The sequence below is a fragment of the Aquila chrysaetos genome (assembly GCF_900496995.4).
Source record: "Aquila chrysaetos chrysaetos chromosome W unlocalized genomic scaffold, bAquChr1.4 W_unloc_1, whole genome shotgun sequence".
In the NCBI taxonomy this organism is placed as follows: Eukaryota; Metazoa; Chordata; class Aves; order Accipitriformes; family Accipitridae; genus Aquila; species Aquila chrysaetos.
In genome coordinates this window covers 2,083,140-2,107,716 of record NW_024470321.1, presented here as the reverse complement: position 1 = coordinate 2,107,716, position 24,577 = coordinate 2,083,140, and the positions used below count along the sequence as shown (strand labels likewise).

The window sequence follows — 24,577 nt, the reverse complement described above, 5'->3', positions numbered from 1 at the left end:
TCACCACCCACCGACCGGCACCCCGCTAGTCCCCGAGCAGCGATTCCCCGCCCCCACTTCCCAGTTCCTATACTAGATGTGATGTCCCATGGTATGGAATACCCTGTTGGCCACTTTGGGTTAGCTGTCCTGTGTAAAAGGAACTAGGCCTTAAGCCTTATTGTTTCTAAGACTATTCAGGAACTAGGCCTTAAGCCTTACTATTTCTAAGACTATTCATATTAGACATATAAATAATGATTAGAAATTGTTTTAGATATGATTAATAGAATACAGATGCTTATAAAACAATATGCATAAGCTGCTTATTTGTCCTATGTGTCTCCCCTTCCATGGCTGGCTTGAAACCCAGTCAAGCTGAATTAACAGAGGAAGGATCATACATCTTAGACCTAAGACATGGGAGTAAGTGATTAACTTTAGAACAAGATAAATTAATAGAATATCCTGAGTGATTTTCAGAAATTCAAAGGTAATCTTTGATGCATAAGAAGATAAGTGATCGTGGTGACCCAAGACCTTCTGCCTACGACCACTAACTTCAGAAGAACTGGGACACGAGAATTGATGAGATATATTGATGAATGATAATGACATGGGAACCGAGATCGACTGGAAAATTACAAAGACTTTGGACTGGGACAATGGGTGGTAAAAAGGTATATAAGATTGGGAAATTTTTGGAAGGTTGCCATTCACTGCAGTGGTGGCCCAACCCCGAGTTGTTAATAAAGCAAACCTAGAGAAACCCACGTTTGAAAATTCTTTAACACCTGGCTGTGTCCTGTGCCAACTTCTTGTGCCCCTCCAGCTTTCTCGCTGGCTGGGCATGAGAAGCTGAAAAATCCTTGACTTGAGACTAAATATTACTTAGCAACAACTGAAAACATCAGTGTGTTATCAACATTCTTCTCATACTGAACCCAAAACATAGCACTGTACCAGCTACTAGGAAGACAATTAACTCTATCCCAGCTGAAACCAGGACAACAGGACACTAAACCAGATGACTGCTTTGATTTATGACACTTCTGTTTTCCCTTTTTTTCTGTCTCTAGCACCTACTTTGAATATAAATTTGAATATAAAGATTTTTCCAAAGGGCATTCCATAAAGCACTTGTGTGATCTGGATACCTGTTATCTGTTTGTAACATAAATTTGTGGTTTTCCATATATCAAAATGAGAAAAACACAGCAGATGTGAAGAGAGGGTAAAATGAGAAGCGGTAAGGAACAATGTATTTGCATTTCCTCAAAAAAGATGACAAAACGCTGTGGTTTAAGGACTATTGAAACTAAAGGGAAAATGTTCTGTTAGCTTCACTGGGGTTTGGATAAGTTCCATAATCCATTAACAATAACTGAAAAGATCCATATATTCTCAATCCTTTTTTTTTCCTGTAGTCAAGCAATGTGACTGCTACCATTCTAAACTGGAAGAGAAACAGTCCACCAAGCAGATCATTACTAGGTTGCTCAGAATAAGGTAATATTTGGGATTCTGGATGTATCAAATGCGTCTAGGAGTGCTTTGAACAGGTCATTCTTATGCCCTGGAATATTTTTTTATCTTTTAAAAAAAAAATATCCAAATACCTCCACATAAAAGTCTTCCAAGTGAAAAAGAAATTGTGGTATAATGTCAGTAGATGTATCTCACACAGCTCAACCAGATATTTCACAGATCAAATCTGTATGAGTAAAGTTAAAAATCACAGCTGAGAGAATGTGAGAAAACTTTAATGTGTCAAAAAAAAAAAAAAAAAAGAAAAAATAGATTAGCTTCCTGAAATGTTTAAAATCATATATGGTGAAAGAAATTTTTAAAACCATCTGTTGATAAAATGTGTTCAGGAAGCATAAAGAACTGTGGTGGGTTGACCCTAGCTGGATGCCAGGTGCCCACCAAAACCGCTCTATCACTCCCCTCCTCAGCTGGACAGGGGAGAGAAAATATAACAAAGGGCTCGTGGGTCGAGATAAGGACACAGAGAGATCACTCAACCAATTACCATCACGGGCAAAAAAGACACGACTTAGGGAAAATTAACTTAATTTATTGCCAATCAACCAGAGCAGGGTAATGAGAAATAAAATCAAATCATAAAACACCTTCCCCCCACCCCTCCCTTCTTCCCGGGCACAGCTTCACTCCCAAATTCTCTACCTACCCCCTGCAGTGGGACAGGGGGATGGGGAATGGGGGTTACGATCAGTTCATCACACGTTATTTCTGCCGCTTCATCCTCCTCAGGGGCAGGACTCCTCACACTCTTCCCCTGCTCCAGCATGGGGTCCCTCCCATGGGAGACAGTTCTCCACGAACTTCTCCAACGTGGGTCCCTCCCACGGGCTGCAGTTCTTCACAAACTGCTCCAGCATGGGTCCCTTCCACGGCGTGCAGTCCTTCAGGAGCACACTGCTCCAGCGTGGGTCCCTCGCGAGATCACAAGTCCTGCCAGAAAACCTGCTCCAATGTGGGCTCCTCTCTCGTGGATCCTCAGGTCCTGCCAGGACCCTGCTCCAGTGTGGGCTTCCCACAGGGTCACAGCCTTTTTCAGGCATCCACCTGCTCCGGCGTGGGGTCCTCCACGGGCTGCAGGTGGATATCTGCTCCACTGTGGACCTCCATGGGCTGCAGGGGGACAACCTGCCTCACCATGGTCTTCACCACAGGCTGCAGGGGAATCTCTGCTCCGGTGCCTGGAGCACCTCCTCCCCCTCCTTCTTCACTGACCTTGGTGTCTGCAGGGCTGTTTCTCTTACATGTTCTCACTCTCTCCGGCTGCAGTTTCTGTGTCTTGGAGCCGGCTGGTATTGGCTCTGTCGGACATAGGGGAAGCTTCTAGCAGCTCCTCACAGAAGCCACCCCTGTAACCCCCCCCACTACGAAAACCTTGCCACACAAACCCAATACAAGAACTTTGCATTTTTTCACTTTTTTTTTTAATCCTGCTCTAGTCTCTGACTTCTTTGTGAACTGGTGTTACTTTTTTTCCTCTTTGAAATGCCTATTTCTGCTTGGGAAGCAAGGGTGCCTCCAGAAAGCCTTCCTTGGGCATCCAGTATCCTGTATTATCAGCTATACAGACATACTACTCATTTTCACATCTTGAATGATGTAAAATGAATAGCAAGGCTGTACACACATTACTTTGGGTAGGTCTGCAGCTAAATTAAATGCCCAGACTTTGGAATGCCCACAGTTTTGGGGTCCTGGTGTTCTTCAACCTGCATGAAAGGACTGCTCCCTCAGCACACAGCCTCACATTGCTCATCCTATGTACAGGGCTATGGCTGCAGTTGTCATACTATCCCAAAGTACCATAATCTCTGTTTTGTTGTTGTTGGGTTTTTTTTTGGAGGGGGGTGTAAATGCATATGGGTGGATAGTTTTGCTTCACCACAATAACAGCTCCAGAACTTTTGGAAATAATTGGAGGCTACTGTATAAACAAGGCACTTATTAATATTTTGCCACTTAACCATTTCCCACACTGACAAGGTTACCAACAGTACATTTGCAATGATCTGTCTTGCCATGATAGACAGTGAGACAAAGTGTCAGCTTTTCTTTGCTCACCAATAAATGCAAACTTGTTTTCTTCTGCAATGGGAAGACAGTTTCTTCAACAACTTTGAGCACATCATTTAATATAATATGACAGTATTTGAATTCTTATACCAAATCTGCTGGCAGGAAATGTTCATGCAGAAAGTATTCATATGAAAGATAATAACAGCAAGGTAAAAAATGGAACATAAGAGAGAAAAGGAAGAACTACAGTGAATAATTGTTCATGTACAAATAACTGAGTGTATTATTTCTCTTATAGTTAAAAATTATGTAGAAAACCTAAATGTAGATCTGCAAATGTATCCAGCAAAGAGGAAATAGTATTCAATAAGAGCCAGCACTTCAGTATATGATTAATTTTATAACAGGAATTTAAACATCATTTAATTGATAGTACTGGAAGGATTCTTAATTAAGGAATGCTTAATTTAATGCTTTGTTCAGATGAGACCTTAATGCCTAGATAATGGTTTCAAATATTTAATTATTATGAAGCAGAACTATAAAGCAATTAGAAAAACTAGAACAGATTTTACACACCTTATAATAAATTTGGATTTGGCGGGAATTTTCCCTGCGTAAGCCTGACAGATCTGAGATCTCCCTTGGTTGGAGACCGATCTTACAAGTTACTGATGATGCTGTTGAGAGCAGTTATCCTTTATTGTTTGGTACTCGACATCTTACTAGAGCAAATCTCCATGCACCAAAGCTCAAGATAAATACAAAGACTTTTCTTAGATGACTCTGCAGGAAGTCTAGCACTTGAAGGGGCATGACAGAACATGGGTAATGAGAAGCACATGCACTTAACTGCACGGTCCTGCACAATTAACTTAGCAACTGCACTGGCTGATTTCAGTGAGGGGCACAGAATCAAAATTGTTTTTTCTAATTAGTGTTTCAGAATGTTGAGAAGTACTGAGAATTAGTAAAAATATTTAACAGGGAAATTTCAGTCTAAAACTTAAAAAGGAGTTAAGAAATCAGAACCAAAAACCCAGTATATGTGGAATTCTAAGAGCCCATGTTAAACTCTTTTTCTAATGCAAAACTTCATTATCTTATGTCCTTCTCTGAAGATATAAAAATATATTGCTAAAATAGTCTGGATATATAAGAAATTCAGTGAGAATCAGAAGTAATTTTGTGAAAACAATTAATCAAAGCTATACAGAACCAAACTAAGCAAAATGTATAACACTAAAAATTGCAGCAATGTGGGATTTCTTAATCAAACAGTGTATTGGGTTTGCATGGCAAGGTTTTGGCTTGCACACCTGGGGCTTCAGTTTGTGTCCTTTTATCATCCTTGCCCCTCCTTTGGGCAGGCACTCAAACTCATTAGGCTAATTAGGTGTCATGAGCAGTTTGTGAGCCTTGGGGCTTGTTTGGGGAGTAACTTCCCCTTCCCTGCAGACATGATCTTTCACCATGCATGGTGAGCTGTCCTGCTTAGCATATCAGAACAGGGAGCTTGTGGAATGATTGCTGGAGGTGATTTATCGATATGACACCCTCCCCCCTCAAGGGAAGGTGAACCTCCAGGGTGGAATACAGTGGACAGGTAAAGAATCGGTTCCATGGTAGTTCCCTAAGCAACATAACCTGCAACTTTTAGATGTTGGCAACACCAGGGGAACTTGGTGTGCTGAGTCTGAAAAGTAACACACAGGGTGGAGCGGAGTGGAGATGCTGCGGCCAGGCTCTGTGATCACAGGGATAGGGAATTGGAATGATAGGAACAAGAACGGTAGGTCCCTGCATTGGATCCACTGAAGCAAGGAGGTAAAATAATGGGTGTTCTGTCAACCTAATGCCCTACTTCTGATTTATATCATACGTGCCCAGTTCTGGGGAACTGACATGCAACATCATGTCCTTTGGGTGAACTTTGCTCATTATAATCTCATTATAATACCAAAACACACCTCCATCCCAAAAGTTACCCGCCTCCAAGGTGCAACCACCCCCCTACGGAGCATGCACTCTGAATTTTTTCTAGCATATACCTTTAAAAGCAAAGCAAGAGAACTTTATACCAATCAAAGTAAAGGTATGTATGACTAGAGTCACTCAAGCTCCACCTAAAAAGAAAAACAGGATAAAAAGGTCCAAAGAGAGGGGGACTCTTAGGGAAGATACCATCATAGACAAGTTGGGAGGACATCGCTGACTTCTGGGACCAGTCGATGGGCTGAGCCTCTCTTCCCCCCCCATAGGGATGCCTATTGGGTGAGATTTGAACACTCAGCTGTACTGAGTGCTTCCTCGGGAAACTTAGAAATCTCTATATAGAGTTGCTTTCTTTTTTGATTTCACGTGCTGTATTCAATATTTGCACGCGCTTTGAAGACAGTGTATTTATCACCGGCAATCCAAAAGAACCTGTACTGTTGCTTTACTAAACTGCGCTGCTCATTAATCTAGTCGTGATTGTTATAGACGCTCGTGACAAATTGGAGGAGCCAATTTGTATTAAATAAAAGATCGAATTTATTAGCAAGCGATAAAAGAGCAAAACAGCGCTGGGCGGCCAGGGAGACAGTGCTCCGCCACAAGCTCCCACCCAAACTGGGGAAGAGCCTCTTTATTTATACAGTCTTTTTAGTCCCTGTTACGTGAGGGCTAGCTGGTATCTTCGGTATCTTGTGCCATCAGGTGTTAAGTGGTCGTAATTTGCCTTCTGGTGGTTGTTGGGATGAAGGCCGAAGTCTTCCTCAGCTGTTCTTTAGGTGACTCAAGTCCCATTCATGCTCTGTAAACGTCTCTCTACATATGCTAATCATCATGGTCTTAGATAAGTGAAGAATATCCCTACCTCTACAGGTTTTAGATAAGCGAAGAATGTCCCTACCCCCACATGCGATTTCATGAACAAAGTTAACCCGTTCATTACAGTGATAGTTCGTTAACGCAACCAAACTCCCTAAGTCTGGTAACTCTCGTGCGTTGAACGTGGCTAAGCCGAGAGTGCAGTGTGCTATAAGTACATCTGTGTCGTGGTTTAACCCCAGCCAGCAACTAAGCACCGTGCAGCCGCTCACTCACTCCCCCCCACCCAGTGGGATGGGGGAGAAAATCGGGAAAAGGAAGCAAAACCCACGGGTTGAGATAAGAACAGTTTAATAGAACAGAAAAGAAGAAACTAATAATGATAATGATAACACTAATAAAATGACAACAGCAATAATGAAAGGATTGGAATGTACAAATGATGCGCAGTGCAATTGCTCACCACCCACCGACCGGCACCCAGCTAGTCCCTGAGCGGCGATTCCCCGCCCCCACTTCCCAGTTCCTATACTAGATGTGACGTCCCATGGAATGGAATACCCTGTTGGCCAGTTTGGGTCAGGTGCCCTGGCTGTGTCCTGTGCCAACTTCTTGTGCCCCTCCAGCTTTCTCGCTGGCTGGGCATGAGAAGCTGAAAAATCCTTGACTTGAGACTAAATATTACTTAGCAACAACTGAAAACATCAGTGTGTTATCAACATTCTTCTCATACTGAACCCAAAACATAGCACTGTACCAGCTACTAGGAAGACAGTTAACTCTATCCCAGCTGAAACTAGGACAATCTGTCATCGTGATAGTTACAGGACCGGACTTATAGCACTGAATTGGACATTACTCAGAAACTAAACCTAGCCGCCCCCAGCCCCTCTGACATCTGAGGATAAGCTGAAATGCAAGGGGGTTTATTTTCTGCCAAATTCCTTTACCCTTTAATACAAAAGAGCTGTGCACCCTCTGGCACACCCTCCCAGTCATGCCCTCTCCACCCTGTTGCTGATCTTTGCTGATTGGCTTCTTTTCACCTGTGGTTCGTTGCTATGCAGGGTTCATTGTTATGCAGAGTTCACGGTTATGCAGAACTTGCCCCACCACAATGTTTGAGACATTAACTCTTTCAGTCTCTCACACTCCCCTTGCAGAGGAAGGAGCAGCAGAGACATGTGATGAACTGACCACAACCCCCATTCCCCATCCCCCTGTCCCACTGCGGGGGGGATGAGGTAGAGAATTTGGGGAGTAAAGTTAAGCCTGGGAAGAAGGGAGGGGTGGGGGGAAGGTGTTTTTAAGTTTTGGTTTTATTTCTCATTATCCTACTCTGAGTTGATTGGTGATAAATGAAACTAATTTCCCCATGTCGAGTCTGTTTTGCCCATGATGGTAATTGGTGAGTGATCTCTCCTGTCCTTATAGGCCTTTTGATATATTTTCTCTCCCCTGTCCAGCTGAGGAGGGGAGTGATAGAGCAGCTTTGGTGGGCACCTGGAGTCCAGGAAGGGTCAACCCACCACAAATAGTATTTAAGAAAATTATCAGGAAAGAAGCACTTAAAACTCATTACTAAATTCTCAGCTTTGGCCACAGCTGTGTTTCAGTAGAAATCTAGAGAAGAAAATTACTGAAATATGATGGTGAGACAGATCTCAAAGCAGTGGGCCTAAACAGGACATAAAGGCACTCTTCTTGACTGTCTTGGTTATAGGGACAGTTCTTTACCAGTGCAACTGCAACTTTCAGTCACATCTGTAAAGCTAAGCATGAAGCTTCAGTAAACTTTTTTTTCAACAAATGTGTTTTTTGCAAAATTTTGCCAAGAAAGAAATTTTCTCTCAAAAATACTGAAATGAAAAAAATATTTTGGGTTGTTCTAACATTAATTTTTAACCCATTTAGGCTTATGTGGTGCCCCTAATTTTCGTGGGCATAGGGTCATTATCATGACATGAAAGACTCATAATAAGCTGCATTTGTAAGTCTTTAAATACCTTTTAAAATTTAGTTCTAAATCCCTTTATAAAGCACTATTTACAGATATAAGTTAGTATCACTCAGGTTTTTGCTCAGGAAGAGCTTATTGACTGATTCCACTTGTGATATGCCAAGATACATACAGGAGTTGCTCTGTACTGTTATGTGTTAGGGCCTAAAATTCCAGGAAATTGATCATTTAAAATAAAATTTTGAAGAAATAATTTAGGAAAACGATATGATAAAAACGTAATTTTCACATGCTTTATTTAGGAAACACTATAGCAACAATAAAATAGGATATTTAAATATTATGCCTTCCCTTGAAAGACTGAAATATGATGTAAAAGCATTAAATAATATACACAGTATTTTTCAGAGATAATAAGTACTGGTACACCTATTTAATAAGTGATTCACCTAAAGGATCAGGCAGAGGTTGAATGAAAGATTTTCAAAACTTTTCCCAAAACAGAAAAAAAAAATATTCAAAACATTCATTTTTCTTGTTAATCACGTTTATTACAGTAATGCCACAGATCTAAAGGAAAATGGATTCCAGTGGGCTTGTTGTTATATAAAGTACATTCAGGTCTCTGCCCTGAAAAGTTTCCAAATAGTTAATATGACAGCAGCAAATGTGTTATTAATTTCATTACTGTTTGGAGATGGGCTATGGGGAAAAAAAAGAAAGAATCAGAAACACTGAAGAAAAGGATGACAACAAGGGAGAAGAGGGTATAAGAAAATTTGGAGTGAAGTGAAGGTAACAGCAACTGTCAAAAAAAGAGTCAACACTTAAGTTTTGTAGGCTTTTCAAAATCCCCACATTTCCTGTTTCTATATATGTACCTAACAGCTGGATCCTCTGGCTGATTACTCCCTAAGAAAATTGCTTTCATAGAAGTCTGAAAAGCTTTTTATGTCCAACAGTGATAGCAGGTATTCTGAAGGAAGGACAAAATGGGGCAAGAGAAGGGTATGAAGTTAGAGAATGCTTGCAGAAACATTGAATTGTCTGAACAATGTCAGCTCCGATGCTACAGCATTTCTAAAGGGACCCTGCCAAACTAATTCAGTCCCCATATCTCTCTGGCTACATATGTTGTTTTCCTTAACTTCAGTTTTGTGATGTAAAAGGTTTGTATAGCTCAAAACAAGAGTGTAAAACAGTAGTTATTTCAACCATTGCTACAGATACATAGGCTCACCTATGGCCAGAATACTCCACTCTCCCCAAGTTAGATTTAGAGAGACAAACCCCCTGGAATCTAACCATAGTGGAATGCTGCTCATGCATAGCAGAGAAGAGAGTTCCAGTGGAGGACTTAAAATACAGCAGCACCTTACTTTTTGGTATCCTCTTCCAGGTTGGAGTTTGAGACCCAGAATGGAGTGCTGAATGCAGAAGCCATGTCAAAATGGAAGCCAAACCACCCTAAACCTGCAGCCTACTACAACCCTAGACCAAGGTACTGTGTAGATGACTTTACAGTTCACCAGGCTAAAGATGAAGAATGCTGAAAAATACTCATGTGAGTTCTGGATCTCTGCTCCCCTGCATCTTTATGTGGTTTATCTGCTTAAAACACAGAAAAAATCATTGGAGCAAGGACTAGAATACAAGTTCTCCTTACCACCAAGGAAGTTCCTTAACAGTCTTCAATGTTTACCCACACTGGCACTGCTTGAAACACAAATAGACTGCAGACTTCTACACCATTTTGCTCCCTTGTGCACAATACTCTGCCCACTGGGTCAGATGATGGCAATGTGCCCCCTCCTTCACTGCAATTACCTCACAGTTTCAGGTCATGTCACAGAGGAAAAGCTACAGTGCTCTATTTCTGCCAGGGAGAATATGCCTAATTGTGGTGATCCTTGAGCATGGGGCAGAGTCCCTGGCTGCTGGGCTGGGACACAGCTTCTCTTCTGTCAGAGGACCCTTCACATAAGAGGCAGGCTTACCTGCCTGCCTTACCCAGCATGTGCAGTCCTTGAGTGTCTCAGCAGTGGCAGTGCTGCACTGGGAGGTGCTGTGAATGTGCTGGTTGAGTGTGAGATGGAAGAAAGGGACAAATAAGTGACTGACAAAGATGATGGCCATCTTGCTTTTATCTCCCACTTCCCCCCATCTGTAATCTGGAAGTCAGGGCATTTTTATGGGAGGTAGGTGCAAGTGTTCTAGAAATTAAGTTGACTTACCTTCAGCTTTGGTTTAAAAGAAAGTGGCAGGTGCCACTGTGTTTTATGAGGAGTTCAAAATTGTCAGTGTGTGTTAGGCTCTGAGGATGCTCTGGCAGCGCCTATGGGATCAAGCTCGTTAGAGCTTGGACAAGCAAGAATGCCTCACTTCTGCCTGCTGATTAGATTTACCATTAAGCAAGGTGCTAAGCTCTTCACTTTGTCAAAACTAAGTTACATGGTGTCACTGCAGATGTAGAACTTTCAGGCTTTTCGGAATTGCTGTTTTGGACATAGAAAAGTAAATGCTAAATTCAATTTTAGATAGGTTTGCCCTTTACTAAATCTGGCCCCCAGTTATGAAAGACAGATCTATAAAGGGAGATATAAATACCTTGTATCTTTAAGTCCCAACTGCCTATTAGAGCACAGTTCCAAAGACAAAGGTACAAAGCAAAAGTGAGTCTGTGGAATTAGCTATTTTGAGAACTCTAGTTTTAGTAAGTAACCTTGTTTTCTCCTCCATTATTTGCTTTCTGAATTCACCTATTAGAACTTGAGGCATGTCTTAAAAGATTTCTTTTTCTACTTGCAACTTAAATTGAGTAAATAGATTTTATTCTCAACAACAGAACCCACCTTAACTCAGTTCCACAGAAAATGGTCTTAGTATTTCAATGTCCCTTTCCATCATTTTAGATGCACATAGCTTGTATAATTAGAGAATTTTTTGCAATGGAAACTAGTGAGAGCAATGTATGTGTGTCTTATCCTCTTGAGAAAAGAGTAAGATATGGTATACTTATCGTGCACTAATTTGTCCATAAAGAGTATGTTCACAAAATATCTGTATCTGAGCTTACTTCCCAAAACATTCCCATGTAGACCAACTCCCATTAGTCAAAAATAGGATTTGAGTCACTGGAATAGGTGCAATCTCTGATATACAGTAGTAAGTCTGGAGTCACTTCATGACTAAGAAATCAGTGAAGATATTACAAACAGAGTAGAAAAAACACAGTCAGAATTTGCCCCTAGAATCTGATATGCTCAAAATCACAAGAAAATTGTAAGCATTTAGGAAAGTTACGGTAAATGTTTACAGAAGCTGAATGTAAAGGTTGAGGGAAAATGAAACTTTATATGATAAGAATGCTCAGTAATGAACTTGCTCCAGATCCTGAAAACTCTTCTTTGGAGGGAGAAAATGATCTCACTGACTTTTCTCATTTTGAACAGTCCCAGTCAAGTCATCAGGACAACTTGCTGAGTAAGGTAACTTGCAGGTAAGCCTTGACTGTAAGAATTGTGGGATCTGGCCTGCCAGATTGGAACAACTTACTGAGATGAGTTGTAGTATACGCCTGTGAGTGCAAATGGGAAGTTTTCTATTTCCCGCAGTTTTCACAAGTGCAGAATCTCAACATTTTGTACTTACTTAATAGGATTTTTAAGGTCAGATTTTTAAGTTCTTAATATTTTAAATATCTGCAATATTTTGGCAAAAAAAACCCATATGAATTCAGGGAGCATTATGCTGTTGGTATGCCACGTATAACAGTATCGATTCTTGCAGTGAATATTGACTGCTTGCTTTGTTTTCTTACATGTCATTACATTATTTTTAATATTTAATTATATTCTCAACAGGCCACATTCTGGTTATCATGGTGCAACCTCTGTGAAGCACTTACCTTATTCTTAACTTTTCATCTGGCTGTTGAAACAATGCTAACTGTAACTCAGGTAGGATACAGGGGCAGTGCCTGTAATTCAGAACTCTAAGGATCAACATTAACATCACTCTCCCCACCTCTGGCACACATGGTTAGAGGAGTACAATAGCAGTGACTGCAAAGACATCTAGGGAGGGCAGAGATCTCCATACATGCTGCATGTTTGGTATCTAGCTTGGGCAGAGCTCTAGTTTGTTGCTCTATCTGCTGGCATTACCTTATTTTTGATTCATGATTATAAAAATTCTTCCCTGTTGAGCTAAGTGTTGCTATGTTTTGTTTCTGCTCAGCTATACTGCCTGCCAGCAGTGCTTTATTTAACATCTTAAGTTAAACAGTGAAAATGGTTTCTATTATGTCTGTCTGAATGCAGCTCTCATTATGTTATAAGCCTTAAGTCTCCTTTTCTCTTAATTTGTAAAATATTTTGGAGCAGCCTTTTTTGTTTGCTTGTGTGCTTTAGAAAGCAGATAATCATTTTAAAGTGTCATAATTTGGGGAAAATTCAGACATTTTAATAAAAATTTGGCCACAACTGTGTGTCAATAGAGTGTTTTAAAACAACCTTAGGAACTGATCTAATATTAATTAGGTCTGAGAAATTACCCTCTATTGCTTAATGAAAACATCAGAAATCTACTGTAGATTGCAAAGGAAAACAAAAGTAGAAATTAACTGAAACTACATACTTAAAGCAGCACCATGGTAACATTTCTATGCACTGCAACAAAGAAGGGAATGCAATCAGGATGTGATTTTTAGGTCTACTTCTTTAACTTTTCTTGAATTCAGGGGAAGTTACATGTAACAACTGTATTATAAAAGTAACAGATGCACCCCAATGTAAAATAAGGAAACATTATCTTGGAATTTTCCCAATGAGAAGATTTACGGTAACTTTTGTCACAGGCTAGAAGGAACATCTAGAGCCAATCTAGTCTAACCCCCCTGCTCAAAGCAGTGTCAACTGGAGCAGGTCACTAAGGACCATGTCCAGTTGAGTTCTGAGTATCTCCAAGGAGATTCCACAACCTCTCTGGGCACCTGTTCCAATATTCTACCAACCTTGCAGTAAAAAAGGGGGTTTAAAAATGTTTAAATCAAATTTCCTGTATTTCAATTTGTGCCCACTGCCTGTTGTCCTATCACTAGATACCACTGAGAAGAGTCTGGCTGTGTCTTCTTTATGCTATCCCATCAGGTATTTATACACACTGATAAGATCCCCCTTCCAAGCCTTCTCTTCTCCAAGCTAAACAATCCCAGGTCCGTCAGCCTCTCCTTGTATGTCAGATGCTGCGTGCTCTTAATCATCTTCATGGCCATTGACTAGACCCGCTCCAGTATGTCCCTTTCTCTTTTCTACTAGGGAGCCCAGAACTGGACACAGTACTCCTGATATGGCCTCAACAGTGCTGAGTAGAGGGGAAGAATCAACTCCCCTGACCTGCTGGCAACACTTCCTAATGTAGCATAGGAGGCTGTTGGCCCTCGTTGCCACAAGGGTACAGTGCTGGCTCATGTTCAGCTTGGTGTTCACCAGAACCCCCAAGTTCTTTTCTGCAAAGCTACTTTCCAGGTGCTTGGCCCCCAGCCTGTATGGGCATATGGGTTTATTCCTCCCTAGAGTCAGGACTTTGCAACGCCAGTCTGAACAACAGAGGACAACCGCTTTCAAAGCTAGGTTCACACAGATGTACATTGCCATGCACCCCTGGGCTCCTCACACAGTTTCATTTCATGAAAAAAAGCCACTGTCAACATATATATCAGACTGGCACAAAGACACTGCCAGTTCTGGTTTCACTGTGCCAAGTGCACACAGAAGTACTTGCATTATGTAAGCATATCAAGTGCTTGAGAATATGAAAGGGACATTTACAAAAATGTGTACACAATTGTGCAGACCTGTATCTTAAAATACAGTTCTGAGTTATCTTTCTGTTTACATCCCAAACATAGTGTACTTCATCTATAAAGCTGTCTCTCTATTTGATGACTTCTAAAATATCACCAGTCTTTATCATCCCATAAAGCAGATCCTCTTTCAAAACAGATTTGCACATTTTGTTTTCATCTTCCTGTTGTTCCAAGTATTTTTCCTTTCTTTTCCTTTGGAAAAAAATCATGCCGACACATTTTCTTGCTGCTTTACTTTCTCCAGTTTTGACCATGACTTCTGATACTGCAAGGGTGCACAATGTAATTCAAGACATTCAATTTCTGATAAATGAATACAGCAGAAAATGTAATGAAAGAACCAAACCTTGCTCACTTTCTTCAGAAGACAGTTGTGGGAGCAGCTCAGAACACCTGGCATTTGTTTTCAAGAGTGACCGTTAGAATTTGTTGTGCTGCATGTTTGCCAAGCCTTTGAAGAACTAGTTTTACAAGGTCAGGTTGGAGGATGGCCTTGTGTAGGCCTGGGAAGATGTGGCTGAAGACAGCCACGAGTATGTCTATGGAATGTTTTTATCTTTAACTGTTCTGAGGACTGGCAAACATCCCAGCTGGGCCAGATATGCCCTCCTGTGTTAGTAGTATTGGCTGTATGCTGTTAGTTCTTTCTGGATCTTTGTTGAAACATATATAAGTTTGATCCTTTTGTGAAATAAAGGGAATCTTGCACTGAGAGCTTGAGCACTTGATTCAATCGCCGCAGAGACAGTCTCATTAAAAATCACTAAGAATTTATAGTATGAGTGTGTTGAGCAGGAATTGACCTGAAGTCCTGAGAATACCAACACTGAAAGAAGAGTTTAATTTGACTTGCATTCTTAAAAGATCATCAGCTATAACTAGAATATTTCAATTTAAAATATTTTTATTTCTAATCTTTATTCCCTGAAAGCCATGATAGCGTTGTTAATCTCAGGCATGCATCTGCTCTTTGATAAAACTTCACCTATTTCTACAAGAAAAATACATAAGAGAGCAAGTTAAGAAGAGAGTATAATAGCTATGAGGCCCTATTAGGCTAGAGATGGAATCTGAAGTTTCCCTTCTCAATAAACTTAATCTTTTTAATTGATTTGTGACATTTTTAAACACACCACAGTGTAAATATGTCATTATTCATCCTCAGCATTTTCTGAGTAAAAGACCTTCATATTTAGACAAATCCTGAAATCTTCTGTGAGAGCTCATATTTGTCAGATACAAATTGTTCAGATGCAGCCTTTGGCTCAGAAAACCCCTAAACTACTGTTTGCTGGGAAGTAGCAAGTATACTAGGGAAGGCATCATTCTATGCACAGCCTGTTTTTTATATGCTTTTTTACAAAATCTCTGCTACTGGCAGCTGTCAGATTTGGGCTAGCTGGGGTAATATGGTCTAATCCAGTACAGACTTTGTAAGGTTTTATGTTTCCTTGCTACTTCCTTATCTTTGTCACCATCATCTCCTTTGTTTTTCTTTCTCTCGGTTTTTAAAATGTAAGTGTGGCTTTCACTCCCTCCATTTCCCTAGCTGAATTTCTTTTTGATGGCTTATCAGTGTATACTTTTTCTACAGCTACAACTGCAGTCTTCTCTTCTTGTTCATATGACACCACTGTCCTACTCTAATGTCCATCTAATATTCCAGAACTGATATGCCCATGATCAAAGTTTTTTCCTCCTCATAACTTCTTCTATCCTGTTCAGTTCCTAATGTATTATCTCCACCTCAGCATTTCTTTCCCTTCCCACAGTTCCCAAATTTTCTTCCAGAGCTGCCTTTCTCAGCACTAGTGGATCTGTTCCTGTTTCTTTCCTTCTGAGTCTTTGCACCTTTCCTCTTTGTTATCTTCCCTAGTCTGGTAGAACAGGTGAGTTATGAAGGGAAATAGGTGCCTCTTGTAGCTGCCTGAATCAGAAGTGCATTTAAGAGTCTCAAATCCTGATGTATTCAAACAGGAAGCATAAAATGAAGCTGTCTGCTAATTTTCCAAGGAAGACATCAGCACAAACAAGATTAATGAACTTAATGTTGTCTGAGACAGCAATGCCAACTTCTTGAAAGAAACTCAGTGCCCTGCAACAGCTCAGGTCACTTAGAGACTAACTGAATATTATTGATGACCTTAACTAATAGAATGCTGATCTGTAATGAAATTTTATAGTCTAGTAACATAATTAGCTAATTGTTATTATTCTCTCTGGCTGGGAAAGTAATAGACTTTCTTTAACAAGCTTTGGAAAATTGAATTGGTTGTCTTACCCAGGAGTTCGCACAGTGCAGTGCTATGCATTTTGAACTAAAGCAGTGAACTAAATGAGTCTGTCCCATCTGCTGACTACCAGTGATTTCTGAGCAATACACTACCCTCCTGACTATCCTCCTGACTATTTAATACTGGAGATGATTTAATACATTCATGTCCCTAAATATTTTTCTTCCTGATACTTTTTCTTCCTACCAAATTAGGTTCCCATTCCAGATCCTATGCCATATGCACTGCATCGCTCTTCCTGCTGAATTAAAGACTGAACCTCTGAGACTATTTCTCTTCTCCTTCTATTTGTTTTCAACACTGAAGCCTTACTGCACCTTCATCTCCCATCTTTCCTCACAGATACACCAAAAAAGTTAAGTTGGCTCACATGGCTTTCCTCAGCTATAGGAGGGTGAAGATGTGAAGCACATCTTGTAAAATGTCTGTCAAACTAAACAAGTAATTTCCAGAGGATTTCTAACACCTACCAGTTGTTATGGATATCACATTATTATCATAGTTATTTAAAACAGGTTTAGATTAGCTAAATGTCAATCTTGTAGCATCTGCACAACCTTCAGGACATCTTTGTGCATATGACAGACTCCCAACTGTGAAATGATTACTTAAAAAAACTCCATACTTCTAAATGAGCATGTGTCTATGGTTTTCTTTATGGGAAAAAAAAAAATCCAAGTTAGGTTCTGCTATTCAGATGTATTATTTTGGTTTGTATTAGTCTCTCCTTTGAGTCTGAAAGTGCACAAGATCAATTTCACTGTTGTTTGTTTGTTTCCACATTTTCAGTGCTACAATGTTGAGGTAGTATACACTGGTTAAAAAGAACTGTATCTTGTGGTTGGTCTGGTTTTTTTTAATTCTCACAGACTTTAGTAACTTAAAAGCATGTATTTTGTTTGAGGAACAAATCAGAGGCTGTAATATCAACTTAAGAGTCTTTCCACAAAATCACATATGAAAATGTTAAAAGTTCTACTAAAATGACCAACCAGTGTTTTTTTCTGTTTAGCTTTTTAGTGTGGCCTTCCCTTATATACTAAACCTATGACAGATTTCTCATATACATTAAACTGATGAAAAAACTTCAATGGGGATTAGGCAGAGCTGCAAAAAAAAGAAAGATTTTTTCCAGTGGCACACAATGGATTATGTTGGATAAGGCAGGTGCAGAAAGCTCTGATGAAGTGTGGTCAGAGAGACAAAACACAGGAGATACATGTGTTAATACAAATGCCCCAGTCACCATACTGTGAAGAACCCACAAATAATTAGATTTCATGTAAGCAGCATGAATTCACATTTTGTAAGATACAGCTATTTATCCTGGTTTATCTTGTACTGAGGCATAGTCTCAAATATGTGATGATACATTCTGTCACCATGGAAAGGAATGTATATAATGTAATACACTAAGTCCGTCAAAGAATAAATTCAAACATTATGCTGGCAAAGCTTCAATCCTCATTTCAACACAAGTAAGGATTGAAAAACATGTAGAATGTAAACACAAGTTTTCACAATAGTATTTGTATTCCCCCCGCTTCCGTAATTTTCACCTAATTCTTTTCCTCCAATTTTGCTAAGTCTCCAGTTAAGCTGAATTAGTTGACTCTAACTGTTCAATTAGGTATACTCAGTGAAGGATTGGGCAGAAATCTATTGCTATTTCACCCCTGAAAGGCAAGGCTTCTCCCTTGATCTTTTTGTCTAGTGATACAGAGTAAAATCCTGTTCATCTTACATAAAAGCATCCAGTGAAATTAGTAAGATACCATCTTGGTAAGGGGATGCATTGGGTTTGCATGGCAAGGTTTTGGTAGCAGGGGGGGCTACAGGGGTGGCTTCTGTGAGAAGCTGCTAGAAGCTACCCCTATGTCTGACAGAGCCAATACCAGCCGGCTCCAAGACAGACCCGCCGCTGGCCAAGGCCGAGCCAATCAGCAACAGTGGTAGTGCCTCAGTGATAACATATTTAAGAAGGGAAAAAAGTTGCGGTGGACACAGAAACTGCAGCCGGAGAGAGTGAGAACATGTAAGAGAAACAGCCCTGCAGACACCAAGGTCAGTGAAGAAGGAGGGGGAGGAGATGCTCCAGGCGTCGGAGCAGAGATTCCCCTGCAGCCCGTGGTGAAGACCATGGTGAGGCAGGCTGTCCCCATGCAGCCCATGGAGGTCCACAGTGGAGCAGATATCCACCTGCAGCCCATGGAGGACCCCACGCCGGAGCAGGTGGATGCCCAAAAAAGGCTGTGACCCTGTGGGAAGCCCATGCTGGAGCAGGTTTGCTGGCAGGACTTGTGACCCCGCGAGGGACCCACGCTGGAGCAGTGTGCTCCTGAAGGACTGCATGCCGTGGAAGGGACCCATGCTGGAGCAGTTTGTGAAGAACTGTAGCCCGTGGGAAGGACTCACATTGGAGAAGTTTGTGGAGGACTGTCTCCTGTGGGAGGGACCCCATGCTGGAGCAGGGGAAGAATGTGATGAGTCCTGCCCCTGAGGAGGAAGGAGCAGCAGAGACAACGTATGATGAACTGACTGCAACCCCCATTCCTCCCGCTTGGGGGAGGAGGTAGAGAATTTGGGAGTGAAGTTGTGCCCGGGAAGAAGGGAGGGGTGGGGGGAAGGTGTTTTAAGATTTGGTTCTATTTCTCATTACCCTGCTCTGGTTGATTTGTAATAAATTAAGTTAATCTTCCCCAAGTCGAGTCTGTTTTGCCAGTGACGGTAATTGCTGAGTGATCTCCCCCTGTCCTTATCTCGACCCACGAGCCCTTTGTTATATTTTCTCTCCCCCACCCAGCTGAGGAAGGGGAGTGATAGAGCGGTTTTGGTGGGCACCTGGCATCCAGCCAGGGTCAACCCACCACAGGGGACCAGGATTTGACCCAAAATTTCACTATCATAAGGATATGAGCATCATGTAGGATTTGTGGTCATATATCTCTATGCCTAAAACAGAAACACAAGTTAATGCTTTTGCTGAAAGTTTCCTCAATGTAGTATTTATTAAAGATGTGCATATCAGTAAAGCTTTAATTAAATGTAAGTAGACTCCTACCCAGAAACTGCTGCTAGTTTTTGATGAACCTGATAGGCCATCTCACATCCTCGGGTTCGAGTTTTGTGCGTTTCCGCATGCAGAGATGGACAGGTGACTGAGACATCCCCAATGGAAATGACCAGCTCCTGGTATAGAGCCACCTGGGTATTGAACTCCTGGACAAGCTGAAAAACAAAGAGGATTTACTTACATGAGACATTTAACTACACTGATAAAAACAATCAAGTTTTTAAAAAACATGCCCAATCTAGGATTTGTTCCTGCTGCTCCCAATTTCATGGCATACAGGATCAAGTGCCTAAGATTTAGTAAATGATTAGGGCCTCCATGCCAGCTGCCTCTTCTGTGAGCTATAAATGTTCATTTGCAGGAAAGTAGTGTTTCTGCTTTTAATCTCTGAAAGTGTTTGAGTTATTAGTCTTAAATATTAAGCAGACAAAAAACCATCTGTTTTACTAGTAGCATGAGGTTATTTTTTGCTATTATGAGACAAAAATATCTCCAGAAATGATTGCCTTTGCTCCTCCTGCTTCCTGATTAACAGCACATTTAGGGATTGTAATGTAGCATTTGCTTTTACAGTGGAGATTTTGTTAATTTATTTTGTAATGATTTCTGTTCTGTCACTGGCCTCTAACCCAACTTTCAGACTTAAAACTGATCAGAAGCTATTAGCTGAGAAGATGTACCAGATAGGCACTTTCCAGTTAGGATTCTAGAAAGCACTTTTTCCTATGTGTGTGGGGGGTGAAACAAAGAAGTAAATAAACACTTCAACCTTTTCACAGAAATCTAATGTCCAGCAGATACACATGGATGCTATTGGATAAATGGGTAACTTTTACAGTGATGGAAAGATCATTATTGTTTAGTTCCACCTATGTGGGATTATATTTTAAGGAAATAAAGCATTTGCTGTCTTCTGAAAGAAAGCACATCAGACCACTTGCTCCACATGGTGGCAAGGGTGGAAGGCAGGGAGCAATAGAACAGAATATTTATTTATCTTTGTTTTGCTAATTTGACCTCAATTTCCAAACTACAAAAAACCAGACAAGAGTAACTGCTCATAATTCTGCAGCTTTCATTACCACCAAGAATTCAACATATCCCAACATACAAGCATGCTAAAAACCTGGATCTGGCACCTGGATTCTATCAGATCTACCAAATTATAAAGTCAAGCCCTCAAATTCTCATACTCAGAAAATAAATGAGTCACTTCTGCGACATTCTGGCTCTTCATGCATCCCACTGTAATTACTCTGTATAACTGAGAATAGTATCAGGACTCATTTTTGGGCCATGCTTTCTTAAATTTCATTGTAACAGTAGCAAATAGGTTCCTCTGCTTCTGGAGCAGCAAAACAATCCCAATGCATTCTGATACATCTGCAAAAAAACACCCCCAAAACAAACAAACAAAAAAAGCACACACCAAACAGTCCCAGGCACAATACTTGCACTCTGCTAAACCGAGCTTCAACTCTCTCCTTCTGTAGAGGATGCATGAAAGCAATGGAGAAAAAAAAATTGTACTATGTTCTGTTATAGTGTAATTATTCTGCATTAAGAAAAACAGAAAAGCGTCTCATCCTGCAAATGGTAATTGGTTGCACCAGACACATTTTGCCAGTTCTCACCTGATATCCCCTGTCTAAATAGAGGACACATTTAGCCACCTCAGCATTGCCAATGAAAACAAAACCATACTGATGTTGCAGCATTGAGACAGAGAAAAAGAAAAAAACCATTGGTTTTATCTCCTGAATCTTACTGCATCTTGACAATCCATCTGTAAATCATATTTTATTTCTAATCAGTTGTCCTGGTTTTGGCTGGGATAGAGTTAACTGTCTTCCTAGTAGCTGGTATAGTGCTATGTTTTGGGTTCAGTATGAGGAGAATGTTGATAACACTGATGTTTTCAGTTGTTGCTAAGTAGTGTTTAGTCTAAAGTCAAGGATTTTTCAGCTTCTTATGCCCAGGCAGCAAGAAGGGTAGAGAGGCACAAGAATTTGGAAGGGGACACAGCCAGGACAGCTGACCCAAAGTGGCCAACAGGGTATTCCATACCATGTGGCATCATGTCTAGTATATAAACTGGGGGCAGTGGGGGTGGGAGGGATCGCGGCTCAGGAACTAACTGGGCATCGGTCGGTGGGTGGTGAGCAATTGCATTGTGCATCACTTGTTTTTTACATTCCAATCCTTTTATTATTATTATTGTCATTTTACTATTGTTATTATTATCATCATTAGTTTCTTCCTTTCTGTTCTATTAAACCGTTCTTATCTCAACCCACGAGTTTTACTTCTTTTTCCCGATTCTCTCCCCATCCCACTGGGTCGGGGGGGAGTGAGTGAGCAGCTGCGTGGTGCTTAGTTGCTGGCTGGGGTTAAACCACGACAGTCCATTTTGGCGCCCAACGTGGGGCCCGAAGGGTTGAGATAACGACAAACCTGACCAGAGCTCGTTAAAACAAAATTGTTATAAGCATTCATTATATTGGTCTAATAGTTGCTGGTCATTATGTTGATTTATGTGTTCTTAGAGTTGTTGCTCTGGGTTTTAAAGTTCTGTTATGTATCACCTCGCTTGCTGTATGTAGTCCCTCTTCTGCTGCTTATCATCCGTGGGAGGTGGATTAAGGTTTTCGCTTTGATGTATTGTATAACACTGGTTTATGGTATGATAAAGCCATCAGTTGTGGAATTAATCCGGTATTTGCACTCAGCATTGTCATCACCTCTATACTTCGGGAGCCATCTGTGGGAAACTATTAATAATTACACCATCTACCTTTCCTCCTCGGAGAGCCAATCTATGGGCGAGACACCCTTCCTCCCCTTTCCCTTCTCCTCCAGTCTAGTTACAATGGTGTTTGAGAATTTTGGGAAATTTGAATACCCTTGGGATGTTGAGACCAGCATGGTCCTATTGCTACGAACCAGCATGTTCCTGAATGTGGTTCAGGTCTTGTTTAAGGTTAAACAAATATTGAAGAAGATCACCCAGAGATCTGCCCCGATGCTGGATAATTATGAGTGGCAGGGTGTGTGGGGTAGTATGGGCAAGTACCTAGGAAAGTGGGCACCTCCAATGTTTTGGAAATTCACCTCTGAACAAGTGCAGAATCCAGAAGAACTAGTAAAATATTTGGAAAAGGTATGCTGTCACCCTGGCAACTCCAGAGAGATGCAAATCCCTGCAATGTGCTGGGGCCTGGCCCATGCCTATAGAGCCCTGTTCAACACCACTCAGTATCCTCAAGGGGAAGAGAAGGTCTCTAGATCTAACAACAAGACGACAGGCACTGCAGCCCCTCCAACCCCTGCACCAGGCAGTGCAGCCCCTCCAACCCCGGTGACTGGCCCTGCAGCCCCTCCAACCCCAGCAAAAGGCACTGCAGCTGAAACAGTGAACCAACCCGCACCAGTATCAGTTGCCCCCATACACAAGAAGAAATAGACAAAAAAATCAGTTCACTTAGCGAACGATGAAGATGAGCCAGGGTCATCACGGGAACAGGAGGAAGAGGCAGAACCAGAGGTAAATAACCCGATCCCTATCCTTGAGTGACCTGCGGGATATGCGAAAAGATTTCAGCCGTCATCCAGGCAGAGCACATTATCACCTGGCTCCTCCGATGCTGGGACAATGGGGCTAATAGCTTGGAATTAGAAGGTAGGGAAGCCAAGCAGCTGGGATCACTTGCCAGGGAAGGTGGCATTGACAAGGCAATTGGAAAAGGGACACAAGCCCTCAGCCTCTGGAGGTGATTCCTGTCAAGTGTGAAGGAAAGGTACCCCTTTAAGGAAGATGTTATATGTCAATCAAGCAAGTGGACCACCATGGAAAAAGGTATCCAATATCTGAGGGAATTAGCCATGCTAGAGACGATTCATCATGACCCGGACAACCCACAATTACCCAAAGATCCAGACGAAGTCCAATGCACACGACCCATGTGGCGGAAATTTGTACGGAGCGCACCATCGTCCTATGCCAACTCACTGGCAATAATGACCTGGAAAGACGAAGAGGCACCGACAGTGGATGAAGTGGCTCGCCAACTCCGTCAATACGAAGAAAATCTCTCCTCCTCCCTACAAGCCTGCATTTCGGCTGTGGAGAAGCTGTCCGAGGATTTCCAACAATTCAAAGAGGATATGTCCTATTGCCCACCTGTAAGGACCAATGTCTCAGCTATTAGGAGTGAGCGTTCCTCTACCCAAGAGAGACAGAATATAGAAGGTACACACCACGACGTGTCCTCTGGTTTTACCTATGATGTGACCATGGAGAAGACATGAGGAAATGGGATGGAAAACCTACCTCGGCCCTAAATGCACAGGTACGTGAGCTGCGAGGAAAAACCACCACAAAAGGGGATTCTCCCAGGAAAAATGCCACTCCAGTTTCCAAACAGAGTAGAAGGGCTGATCTCATTTCTGATCCTTTTGAAGGGACTTCTGAGCCAATTTTACGAGAAGTGGGTAATAGACACTCTGACCAGAATTAGAGGGGCCCTGCCTCCAGCCAGGTGGAGAAAGGGAATAACTGGGTCTGTTGGACTGTGTGGATTCGATGGCCTGGCACGTTAGACCCACAGGAGTATAAGGCTCTAGTAGACACCGGCGCACAGTGCACTCTAATGCCATCAAGTTATAAAGGGGCAGAACCCATCTGCATTTCTGGTGTGACAGGGGGATCCCAAGAGTTAACTGTATTGGAAGCTGAAGTAAGCCTAACTGGGAATGAATGGCAGAAACACCCCATTGTGACTGGTCCGGAGGCTCTGTGCATCCTTGGCATAGACTATCTCAGGAGAGGGTATTTTAAGGACCCAAAGGGGTATCGATGGGTTTTTGGTATAGCTGCCTTGGAGATGGAGGGCACTGAACAGCTGTCTACCCTGCCTGGTCTCTCTCAAGACCCTTCAACTGTGGGGTTGCTGAGGGTTGAAGAACAAGTGCCGATTGCTACTACAACGGTGCACCGGCGGCAATATTGCACCAACCGAGACACTCTG

The 24,577-nt window shown here is 41.6% G+C and overlaps 1 protein-coding gene across 4 annotated transcripts in view; it reads right to left on the bottom strand.

Moving 5' to 3' along the window:
• Window positions 1–24,577, bottom strand: part of LOC121232880 (regulator of G-protein signaling 7-binding protein-like) — a 91,051-nt gene that overhangs the window by 53,731 nt on the left and 12,743 nt on the right. For 3 of the 4 annotated variants that reach the window (XM_041121387.1, XM_041121388.1, XM_041121389.1), the window contains exon 2: window positions 19,539–19,705. In XM_041121387.1, coding sequence (XP_040977321.1) covers window positions 19,539–19,705 — 167 coding nt within the window. Of the gene's footprint in view, window positions 1–1,598; window positions 1,655–19,538; window positions 19,706–24,577 lie in introns of those variants that run through there. The other variant, XM_041121390.1, reaches the window with a different exon arrangement.